General features: G+C 38.6%; 1 protein-coding gene across 1 annotated transcript in view; it reads left to right on the top strand.

The window, feature by feature from the left end:
* Positions 1–13000, top strand: part of Brip1 (BRCA1 interacting DNA helicase 1) — a 128350-nt gene that overhangs the window by 51479 nt on the left and 63871 nt on the right. Inside the window, exon 13 of the mRNA XM_021177469.2 lies at positions 2492–2653. Within this exon, the coding sequence (XP_021033128.1) occupies positions 2492–2653 (162 nt within the window). The remainder of the gene's footprint in view (positions 1–2491; positions 2654–13000) is intronic.

Below are 13000 nucleotides of genomic sequence, written 5' to 3' on the forward strand. Positions count from 1 at the left end.
ACTGCTGAGCCATAGCTCCAGCCCAAGTAGTGTTTCAATATTGTCCATCAGCGTAAAAATTACTCTTAAGTCTCAATTAAAATATCCATGTAGGCCAGACATGGTGGCGCACACCTTTAATCCCAGCACTTGGGAGGCAGAGGCTGGGGGATTTCTGAGTTCGAGGCCGGCCTGGTCTACAAAGTGAGTTCCAGGACAGCTGAGGCTATACAGAGAAACCCTGTCTTGAAAAACAAAAAAATCAAACAAACAAACAAACAAAATTATCCATGTAGAATAAAATCACCATCTGACCATTTTCAAGTGCACAGCTTAATATTACATATAGTCACTTGTTGCACAGTCAATCTCAAGAACTTTTTTGTTTGTAAGCAGAATCCTTGTCTTTTTGTGATTGGCATTTTGTTTTGTTTTTGTTTTTACTTGGCATAACATTTTGAAACTTTGTTATACTGTAGATGTCTTCAGTGTTCATCTGCAGCAGCGTGTATCAAATTTTCTTGTTAGGCAACATAATATATCACTGCACTGTATGACTATACCAAAATTTGTTTAGATTTCTGTCTATTGATTTTTCTTAACTTTTTCTTTAGAAAAATTGTAAAATTTAAGGCTGTAGAGATACAGCTCAGCAGTTAAGAGAACTTACCGATTTTTCAGAGGACCCAGGTTTAGTTCCCAGCATCCACTGTAGTCGGTGGTTCTCCAACCTGTAACTCCAGCTACAAAGGGATCTGATACTCTGGCCTTCATGAAACCTACACATAAACTATATGAAATTAAAAATAGTAAAAATAAATGTTTTTAAAAATTATAAATTTAAGAAAAGTTGAAATAATGGTCTTACCATCTTTTGTTTGTTGGTTGTTAGCATTTAATAATGTTTGCTACTCTTCCCCTTCTTCCTTTGGATGTGTGTAGATGTCAATGGAGAAGAAATATATTGTCTACAGAGAGTAGGAGGTGGGTTGTGTCCTCTGTTATGGGTTGTGAAGGAAGAGTATTCCCCAAGGCTGAATAAAGCCATCAGTGTTTGAGAGCTCAGTGTCTGTCCCAAGCTGTAGGAGCTCACTTTCTTCCGACCAGTGCCCTCACTTTAACTGCCAACCCCCTTCCAGGATGGCCACACGTCTGTCTTGTTATGTCTGCCAACCCTGTAACTAGGACTTGGATTTGCTTTTGACAGCTTGATCTTTCTGGCTGAGGGAGAGAAGACTCCTCCAGACACACTTAGAAACTTTTCAATTGTTTATACTCTTCTGGAACCAGTTAATTTTATCACCAAACTTATTCTTCATTTTCACTTCACCCAAAAATGCAAGAAGCAACAGCCAGCATCATTGCTTTCTTGTTTTTCTACAAATTGTCAAAAATTTATTTGTAGAGTTATTAAATTCCTTGTTCCTCCCAGAAGGTGAGCCAGAAATATGCAGTATGTTTATCTCAGTAATTTCTTTAAATAGTACTTACTTTAGGGCTTTCTATGAAACCAGTAGTGTCTCTAGTAACTTAAGTTTCATTGAGTTAGTTAGCCACCTTCAGACACAACAAACCCACTAGAGAAATTCATCCTTAAAATTCTATTTCTCTATAACTACTCCCTACTCCTGGTGTTATAATCTGTGTTGATCGTGGTTTTCTAAAGGGAGAAAATTGCTAAGAATGAATATAAAATTTAAAGGGAGATTACAAATTGGCTTACTGATATGATCTAGGTAGTCTGACAATAACCATGTCACACCGAGAGGCTGAGAATCTGTAGTTGCTCAGCCCTCAGGGCTGGATGTCTCCATAGTCCCAATCTGAACCTGAAGGCCTAGGGAGGTCCTGGAGAGCTGCTGGCTTTAGGTCTATATTAGAAGCCCAGAGAACCTCATTTTAATCAGTGAAGGAATGCCACAGCAACAGGATAGATCCACTTGCCAACAAGATTGAAACCAAACAGGCAAAAAACCATGTTTGTTTGTTTTTTAATCTGGGCTACCACCAGAAGTTGCCATTCATATTTAGAGTGGGCCTTCCTACTTCAAATAATCTGGCCAAGCAAGTCCTTCCCTGCAGTGACCAGCACCTTGTATGTTAGTTAATTCCAGATCTAGTCAAGGAGATAACCAAGATTAACTATCACATGTACAGTTTTTTAAATTGTACATGTGTGCAAGTATTTTTTCCTGGATGTGTAAGTGTGCCCCATGCCTGCAGAGGCCAAAAGAGAGCATGGGATCCCTTGGAACTGGAGTTCCTGATGGTTATACCTTTGTAGTTACTGTGAGGATTACAGTATTATTCAAAAATTATAGTAATTTGATTTTGGATCAGTATCAACCTAATTGTACTCAATTAATTAAAGGTATTAAAGAAAATTTCTAGTTTCAATGTAAATTTCTGCTAAGTTTGTTTGATCATCTTTTTCTATAAATCACTCCCAATTAAATATTAATTTTCCTGTTTTATTTAGACATAACTCTAATACTAAGATGTTCATTTCTAGGTTTGGGTTGGTACTGTTGGCTCAGGCCCTAAGGGTCGGAATCTCTGCGCTACCTTTCAGCATACTGAAACATTTGAGTTCCAGGATGAAGTGGGAATGCTTCTGTTATCTGTGTGCCAGACTGTGAGCCAAGGAATTCTGTGCTTTTTGCCATCTTACAAGGTAAGAAATTGTTTATTGTTTTGGGGGGTTGGTTTTTTTTCTCTCTCTCTCTCTCTCTAAAAAAGATATCAGATTACCATGATTAACTTCATAGAGTGAGAAACAACAAGGTAATTATAATTCCTCCAGTATCATGTTATTTTATTTATGATGATTGTTGCCTGATTATCTTATTACTGCTTCACTTAAAATTTTAACATAACTTAGGAAAGATAAGACCTTTTTTGTTTTGCTATAAAACATGTTAGTTATATTAGAGGACTATTCATATGCGATTTTTATTCTTACAGGCAGTTTGTAACTTTCACAGGTGAAGGAGAGAGGAGTATGCTTTTTGACTTGAGGAAGTGAATCTAAGCGTCCTTTGTGCCCATTGTTTTACATCATGCCTCTCTCTGGCCAGAGGTGATTGTGATCCTTTCTCCATCTCCCCACGGCTTCGTTGTGCTGGGGGAGGGGTCAGTCTCAGAACTGTGTACATGCTAGGCAAATATTGTTCCCTTGAGCTACATCCTGGGCTTTTAGCCTTTAAGTCTCTTGATCTAACATTGATCCTTTGTCCTCACTGTACAGTTGAACCATGGTGGTTTAAGATAAACTCTTTCAATGTCTGCACTTTGGTTGAAAAGTTTACTCTGTGTATACATAAAGCATCTACTATTAAGGAAGGAGCTCTGTGTTGTGTTTTTTTTGTTTGTTTTTTTTTTTTTTCTTGAGAAACCGTCTTTGTATCCCTGGCTATCCTGAACTCTGTACCAGGCTAGCGTCATACTCACAGAGGTCTGCCTACCTCTGCCTCTCTAACCTGTGAGTAAAGGCGTGTGCCACCACAACCTGCCACTATGCCTGCCACCATGCCCAGTTGCTTCTGCCTTTGTTTTCTTGGTTTTCTCTTGCCCATCTCTATTTGCTCAATCATTGATTTTTCTTTTTTCTTTTGTACTGACATGCAGTGATTTCCTTCTTGTTTTATCTCATGTATATTTTCAGTAACTTTTTAGATTTATTTTATGTGTATGGATGCGTTGTCTGTATGTGTGTCTGTGCATTGCACGTGTGCCTTGTGCCCAAGGAGGGCAGAAGAGGGCATCAGTCTTTTGACCACTCTTCTATCGTTGGCAGCATGGATGTAGCCCATAACTTATAGAACCCTTTTCTAATAGTAGAAATGACTACACAGAGTAATGTATTCTTTTCCAGCTTTAGTAAGACAAAATACCATGTATGGGATGACTTAAACAGAAGAAATGTATTTTCTTTTAGCTTTGGAGGCTTGAAACCCTAGATCAGGCAGGTATTGGCCAGTATATTTTATTCAGAAATGTCTGACCTAGACTTGTGGTAGCTACCCTTTTGCTGGGTTCTTATACAGAACTTATCTTGTGCTTTAGTGTCCTTGGTATTTCTTAGTGTTCAAATTTCAGCCTTTTAATATCAGTTAAATTGAGTAGGATCCACCCTGAAGAACTCATTGTAAGTGGCTTAGTGTCCAAAGATGCAATCGTATCCTGAGGGAGTGGTGATTCAGGCTTCACTGTAGAAACTTACAAAAACAGTATAGCCCGTAACTGAGGAAAAAACCTGGGGGTAGAGTTGCAAATGTCTTGTATTGCAACTATGGTTGGTCATTTTAGGTGCCTTTTGTCAAAACTCACTAAGCTTAATATGAATGTATTTTCTTTTTTTTTTTTTAAGATTGATTTATTTATTATATGTAAGTACACTGTAGCTGTCTTCAGACACCCCAGAAGAGGGCATCCGATCTCATTACAGATGGTTGTGAGCCACCATGTGGTTGCTGGGATTTGAACTCAGGACCTTCAGAAGAGCAGTCAGTGCTCTTACTCACTGAGCTATCTCGCCAGCCCATGAATGTATTTTCTAATATGTAAATTATATCTTTTTTGGGTTTGTAATTTTGGCTGTCTTGGGACTTACTCTGTAGACCAGGCTGACCTCAAACTCATAGAGATCCACTTGCCTCTCCTCCCAAATGCTGATATTAAAAGCATGTAACACTACTGCCTGACTTACATTATATCTTCAGAAAGTTTTTTCAAATTGTAAAATGTCAGCCCAAATATAACAATTTTATATTGTAAACTTCATTACAATGTGTTTTTGTGGAAGGAATTTAAGGTTTTTTTACCTAGGAACATGGCACGTTCATATATCTTACTAAAGTTAAATAGTGAAACCAACAATACAGTAATATTTATCACTTCTCCTAGAAAAGTATATAGATTGGGCTGGAGAGACGGCTCAGAGTTTAAGAGTGCGTATTGCTTTTGCAGAGATGGGAGTTTGGTTCCCAGCACTCATATCTGGCAGGTTACACTCCCCTGTAATTCCAACTCCAGGGACTCTGGCATCCTTTTATGACCACAGACACCTACAGTCTTGTGCACATATCTACACATAAATGTAATCAAAAATAAGATAAGACTTAAGAAATTAAGTTTCTTTTAAAAATGTGTATGAACTAATCTTATCCTTCATTAAAATAGCTAATATCTCAGTATTGATAAATAACAAAAAAAAATAGCTTTTTGATATTATAATTTAATACACATAGATGCAGTACAAAGTGAGCCTTAAAACTAATACTGAGACTTGTACACAAGTTAACACACCTCATTTTCAGGTAGGTCAGTTTTGTAGTTTACACTCCCAGCAGTCTCCTACTTCATGAAATGTGTTTGTACAGCACACATCGGAGACAAGCGGGGGTTTAGTGAGCAAAATATGAGGAAGACTTGAAGTCATAGTGTTAAAGATTTTTAAATGGCCGGTGTTTCTAACTAGGGATAATAATATCTATCGATGACAGCTTTTCAGAATGTTCTTAACATACTGATACTAGACACCATTCCATAACTGTGGCACAATTGGAATACCTAATAAGGCATTATTCTGGTCTTTTGTCTTGTGACTCAGAGTTATAAATCCTGTTTAATCACAGTGTGGCCAGTGGAGAGGTCGGTAGCCGTGAGGGGGATACTGAGTATTAGTTTCCATGGAAGGAAGGCAGTGGCTGCATCGTACCATCTGCCTACCAGCCCAGCTGTGTCTCACTACAGACATGCTGTTAACATGCCTGCTGCTGTTGTCTGTCTTAGCCATATTTAAATGCACCCTATATTTCTAAGCAATTTTTCCTTACTCTTTTTTAAAAGGTTATTTGACTACCATTAATATTGATACTTTTATCATAAATAGACTCTTTCATGTACTTTCCCTTTATTTTCTGACCACTGAAAATTCTGAAAATGTCATACATTTTAACATGTAAGACACATGTAAGACTATAGTAAAAATATTAAAGTTTTTCACAGATACAGAACAGGAAGAGGAAAGGGCTAGAGAGAAATGATGGCCCTACACTGTAGTTAAAAAGTAAGTGCTTACTTTTTACTTTTGCATTACAAGGTTTCACAAGTTAAATACTAATTGCTGGGATACAGCATCTCAGAAGCATGCAGAGATGCCTGGGCTTCTCATGGCCTAGGCAAGTTGATATATATCATAAATACAGTTCCCAAATAAATAAAAATCAAAGTTAAGCTTATAAATATTGATTAAAATTCAATTGTACTTGTAAATTTTACTTTTAAATACATTTTTGTGTCATGTAGTTGTACAGTTGGCCCACACTATATGTTATTTTTTTCTATGTAGAAAGCTAAATGATATGCTAAAAATTAATTCATCTTTAGGCTTGAAAAATAAGAATTCAAGAAGCTTTGAGATTTTAGTGTCATATTCATAGCAGTGGCTTGTGTTTTAAGCAAAGATATTCTTTCTGTCAGGAAAAAGTTCCCTAGCTACTAGTTTTGATCACTATTAGTTTATCAAAACTTTGGATTTTTTTAAAATATAGAAAGCCTACTAATTACTTTTCCCTTAAAACATTTTTTTATATATATATCAATCTCTTGTTACAGTATGACTGGAAGTATCTGTCACAGGCTCATGTGCTGAGCCCATTTTCCAGTCACTAGGAATATTTCCAGAGGCCTTTGGGGAGTGGAGCTTAGCTGAAGGAAGGAGGACATGCTGGGGCATGTGCACAGGAAGCCAGGCAGCCTGTTGAACCATGAGCTAAAAGAAATAGTCCTCCTTTTACACCGTCGTAGATACTTGAGTCATGGCTTCATAAAATAACTAATATAGAAAAGTACTGTCAGAGATCCAGGTCGTTGCTTTGACTGACTCTGATCATGTGGTTCTTCACCTTCTGAAGTTGATTTGTAGGAGACATTTGGAAGCAGTTCAGTGAGCAATTCCAGAAGGAACTTAGAAGACCAGAATACCTAAGAGAAATAGGCAGAAATGGCTGCAGGACCTCTGTTGGTAATTAGCCTAGAGACCTTTTAAATTGTGTTCAAGATTTTTAAACATTTTTTTCACATCCTAAGACTGTCTGATTATAACAACAATGAAAAAATTAATTTGGTGAAAGAAATTTCAAGACAGAATTGTTTTCAGGCTATGTCATTTTTACTCCTGGGACCTTTCGATTGTAGAAAGATTTGAATAATACTCAGTTTGGTCAGAAAATGAACACATGTAAATTCATGAAAAGAGAGCATGATACTTGATTCCCACTGTAAAACAGGCTAAAAGTAGCTAGGGTCCAGGAAGTAGAAATTTCAACTCATCTGAAAAACTTTCTCTTGAGAAGACAGCGCACCACTCAAGAAAGAGCTGCCTCAGAAAGCACATGGCTTCTCAGAGGCCACTGCTCTCATGGTCCTTAGGGGCAGCTACCGCTTGATCTGGCAACAGATACTTCGGTTGCTGATTTGATACTCATTTTGAAGGATACAAAATACAGGAGTGCAGGGTCATTGTAAGAGTCAGTGTTGGCTCAGGACACGCCAAGACCAAGTTCTCAGCACAAAGATTCATTTGCCCCAGAGGGACGAAGTGCAGAAATAAGAGACAAAGACAGGAGATAGAGGATGAGAGAGAAGGGGAAGGGAATTATGGAGATGGGGTAGAAGTATTTGTCCCAAATAGGACAAAGGACCACCTCTGGATAGAGAAGAGACAGACATGGCCTGTAGGCAAATGACAGTTTATAAAGGCACAGGAGAGACTCTTTGTTAGGATGAGGTATTTAATTTTAATTGGGCATGTTAATTAGGTGAGCCAAGGTGGGTTTTTGGTTGCTGGACTTAAATACTTTGATAGCAGGAACTTGGTAGGTGCTACAGGAGGAGGAAGCGACAAATAAGGGAATAGACCTTGGTGGCCAGCTTTTGTAATGTGGTTTTTAGCAAGGTAGAAAGAATCAGGAAGATGGGCCAGGCCTGCCAGAGCGGAGCCTTGTTTGCCATGCTCAGGCCAGCTAGAGTCCCTTTGTTATGAAGCATTCTGTACTTGTTTCTCTTTTTCTTGCAGTGCTGGTAATTGGCCCCAGGCACTTGTGGTAGGCAAGTGTCCAGTGAGGCCCCACTATATCTTTTGAGACAGGTTTTTGCCCAAGTTGGCCTTAAACTTGTGATCCTCTTGCCTTTGTCTCCCAGATGCTAGGATTATAGGCATGAGCCACTATATCTGGCCTCTTCCATCCACCCATCTTTCAAAATAATTCCTGGAAAGTTAGGCAAATGTGAACAGAGTTGGGTCCCTTGAACAATCTCTGAGCTACGTGCAGATAAGAGCGTGGAAGCTAAGCTATAGTGGAAATTCCAGGATTTTAGGAGATTCAAAGAACAAAAATATTTTCCAAAGATAGCCATGAATGTAACCAGCCTTAGCGGGTGGCCATATCAAGTACAAGACATAGAACTACAAATTTTAACATTTGCCTTGCTAGGGATCATGGCCCTCTTTGAGTCACAATCTTTCTTCCTATGCCCAGATTCCTTCCATTTGTACTATGAATTTTAACTTAGTATTGATGGTATAGAACTTGGCTTTTAAATTTTGTGTAAGCACTTGTAGCTAAGAGTTTGATCTGACTCTCGGGGGAAACTGAATTTGAATTTTTGAACAATGTTGGAACTGTTAAGACTCTGCAGTCCCTTGGGGATGAACTAATTGCATTTTGCATTATGACACAGCCGTGAGCCTTTGAGGAATGGGAGAGGAATGTTATGATCCTCAAGTGAAATTCCCCTAAAGGCACATGTCGTGGACAGTTGGTCTCCAGTTGGAGAAGCAATCGTAGGTTTATGAAACATTAGGAGGTGGAGCCTAGTAGGTTCCTCTCTCCCTGTCTCTGTTTCCTTTCCGCTCTCATGCCACACATTCCTATTGCCGTGATGTTCTGCCCGAGTGCATGAGACCAGGCAGACATGGATTAAACCTCCTGAAACTATAAACTATAAGCCAAAATAATTATTCTTTTTAAACCATCCTTTCAGCCATTTTGATCACAGCTGCACAAAGTAACTAATAGAGTCTTCTTTTAAAATGTTTTTACAGTGTAAGTCCCAACCATATAATTCACTTGTTTAAAGTATAGCATTCTGGGCTGGAGTGGTAGTTTAATGGTTAAAGTACTTACTGCTCTTTTAAAAGACCTGCGTTCCATTCCCGGCACCTTTATCAGGAGAATATGATTCTCTGTATTTGCATGCATGTGGTGCACATAAACTTATGCAAGCACAAACACATAAATGTAAAAATAAGTCTTTGAGTCTGGAGCTGTGTCTCAGTGATTAAGGGAACCTATTGCTCTTGCAGAGGGCCTAGGTTCAGCTTCCAGTACCCACGTGGTAGCTCCCAACCTTTATAACTCAAGTTCCAGAGGATCTAATACCTTCTTCTGACCTCCATGAACACCAGACACTCACACGGTCCATAGATGTACATGCAGGGAAAACATTCCTACACATAGAAATAAATATGAAAAGTAAAGAGTAGGACTCAATAATTACTAATACATACAGTCACAAAATTGTGAGCCATCACCACTATCACAAAATATTTTTTCTTACTACAAAAAGAAATTCCTTACAATCATTAGCATATCTAATTTCACCTTCTATTCCCTGTAAATACTCTCCTATTTTCTGTCTTAACTGCCTTCTTTGGCATTTTCATATAAATGTAAATATATAGCATGTGGCCTTATATGTTTGGATTCTTGACTTAGCATGTTTGCAGAGTTCTTTGTAGTAGAATGTCAATGTATTTTTAGTGGCTGAATGATGCTTTATTCTTTCAACTTGTTAAGAACGGTAGCTATATAGCACAGCAGTAGAGCACTTACCTAGTTTCAGTGTATTCAGTTGCTACTTGTTTTCTTTGTTCCTTCTTCCTTCTGTTCTTCCCTTACTACCTTTTGTGTTAACTAGCTATTCTCTAGTATTCCGGGTAAACTTTTCTTACTATGTTTGTTTGTTTGTTTGAGACAGTTTCTCTGTGTTGTACTAGCTAGCTGTCCTAAAACTCAGAGATCCACCTCCCTCTCCCTCCTGAGTGCTGGGATCAAAGGAGGACACCAGCCCTAGCAGGCCAAGTAAATTTTTCTAATGTGCCATTTCAATTCCCTTGGCTTTGTTTCTTTGTTGTTTGTTTATTTAAGACTTGCTTTCCTTGTGTAATTCTGATCAGTTGCTACTGTCTATGTAGATGGTCTTTTCTTGCTACTGTCTATGTATAGATTGTCTGTTCTTGCAACTGTCTATGTAGATTGTCTGTTCTTAGGGCAGTCTCTGACTCAGCTTCCCAGATGCTGGGAGAGCAGGCATGTACCCAGTCTCAAACCCTTGGGGTTTTTTGTTTGTTTGTTTGTTTTATTTTGGGGGTTGTTTGTTTTTTAAGATAGGGTCTCACTATGTATCCCTCTGTCATTCTTGAACTCACTCTGTAGACCAGGCTTGTCTCGAACTCACAGAGATCTGCCTACTTCTGCCTTCCAAATACTGGTACTGAAGGCATGTATCTTGGTTTTTGTTTTGTTTTGTTTTATTAGTGTGTGTGTTTGTGTGTATGCATACTCAGGCACATGTGCATGTGACTGTATTACCTTAAAATTTAATGATATAGTTTATATTAATACTAATTACATTATTATCAGTAATATATAAAGGCTTTGATTCTACTAGCTTTGTTCTGTCCCACTTACTTGTATACTACTGTTATATGACTAAATTGACTTACACTGCCTATTAAATTTACTTAAGTACTTATCTGTGCCAGTGCTTTTAACTCTTTTTGTTTTGCTTTGTTTTTTTTTTTGTTTGTTTGTTTGTTTGGTTTTTGTTTTTCTTTTTTTTGAGGAGTTTGAAGGTTTGTTTGTTCGTTCATTTGTTTGTTTTTGAGACAGGTCTCATCATGTAGCCCTGAAAATTTCCTCACTGATCATGCTGGCCTCAAATTCTGAGAGATCTACCTGCCTCTGCCTCCTGGCTGCTTTTTAATTTTTATGAGGATTTGAGTTTCTCTATAAAGTCCCTTGATCCAGGGTCCCACATATGTACACTCCCAGGGAACCACTTCCCCAGTCCTAACGTGGGCTCTTAAGAGTCAGTCTTGTGGCAGCAGTTCAGAGCTGTTCCACTGGAGCCCAGCTGCAGTGTTGGGCATAGGGAAGAGGAGCACCGTCTGACCTCTCATTGTGCCATTTACTTGGACCATGATCCCGTGCTGTAACCTTCCGAGTGCTTCAGTGTTCTTCACTGATCTCATTAGATGACACCGGAAGTCTGGAGGAAGCTGGACTTGAGGTAATCCCCCCCCCCCCCCCCATGCTGGGTGCAGCTCTTATAAAGTCTTCCTTACTAGTGCACCACCCTTAGGTTTGGGGGATGGTTTGAGCCTATTTTAAAATGGTTAGCAGCCGGGCGTGGTGGCGCACGCCTTTAATCCCAGCACTCGGGAGGCAGAGGCAGGCGGATTTCTGAGTTCGAGGCCAGCCTGGTCTACAAAGTAAGTGCCAGGACAGCCAGGGCTATACAGAGAAACCCTGTCTCGAAAAACCAAAAAAAAAAAAAAAAAAAAAAAAAAATGGTTAGCTTCCCCCCTTTCTTGCCAGGAACAGGAAGGTTTTTCTTGGCTCTTTATTTTCAGAGCTGTGGGGTTCCAGGAAGGAATAGCTTTAAGAATGAGAGAGCCTTCCCAGACTCTAGCCCCCAGAGCTTCTTGCTTTCAGTCTACATTTGTCTCCAGCAGTTTCTCACAATCATCTTTCAGGTTGTTCCTGTCAGCTTATGGCTTTAGTTTAGTGCCCTACTAAATACAGCTCAGTGGCAGTTCTCTGTATGTGCCTTTTGCTTAGTTTCAGGATGGCAACTAGCTCTATGCCCTTATTTCTCAATTGGTATCCACTAAAAATTACTGATTTTTGGTTTGCTTAGCTTTTTTCTTTTTTCTTCTCTTTTTTTTTTTTTTTTTTTTTTTTTGTTTTTTGTTTTTGTTCTTTTGTTTGTTTGTTTGTTTCGAGACAGGGTTTCTCTGTATAGCCCTGGCTGTCCTGGAACTCACTTTGTAGACCTGGCTGGCCCTGAACTCAGAAATCCGCCTGCCTCTGCCTCCCGAGTGATGGGATTAAAGGCGTGCGCCACAGCTTTTTTTCTTATAAGGCAGGCGTTGATGACTTCAAGTTTTTTATATATTGGAGCTGAATTTGTAAATCCTAATTTTATCTTTGGGAAAAATACATTTTTTTCAGTTGAGTTTTATAATGTTCTTATAGTTTACTTGAAAGATCAGAGTGCACTTCCTCAGTCACACAGCACAGTGATTAAATTTTTTTTTTTTTTTTTTTGGTTTTTCGAGACAGTGATTAAATTTATCAAATGTACTGTCCTTCAACGGAGATTAACACTGACCATGTAGATGTACTGTCCTTCAATGGAGATTAACACTGACCATGTAGATGTACTGTCCTTCAATGGAGATTAACACTGACCATGTAGATGTACTGTCCTTCAACGGAGATTAACACTGACCTTGTAGCAGACAAAGAACGTCTGTATTAAAATTTCCTTCCGAGCAATATTAGGGACCAGATTGAAATATAAAAAAAGGAATTGTATTGGTTTTTTGTTGTTTCATAGCAAACAATCACTAGCTTAGTACTTTATTTTTTGTTTTTTTGGTTTTTTTTTTTATTATTTTTTTATCTTTTTTTTTTTAGCTTAGTACTTTAAAACAGTGTACAGTCTCTCTGAGTCAGGGGTCTGGGCATGACATGGCTATTTTCTTCTTAGCGTATCAAACGTCCATGTGTCAGAGGTCAGCTGGAGCAGCACTCTCAAGAGTTTTAACTGGGGGAAGAGTGTCACAGGCTTAATCTTTCAATGAAGAAATGATGTGGAATAAGTGTTCACTGCTACAGTAATGAGAGTGATTTTGAGGTGTTAGATAACAAAAGCTAACAGAACAATA

Source organism: Mus caroli, unplaced genomic scaffold (genome assembly GCF_978045245.1).
Source record: "Mus caroli unplaced genomic scaffold, Mus_caroli_1 scaffold_13, whole genome shotgun sequence".
NCBI classification, from domain to species: Eukaryota; Metazoa; Chordata; class Mammalia; order Rodentia; family Muridae; genus Mus; species Mus caroli.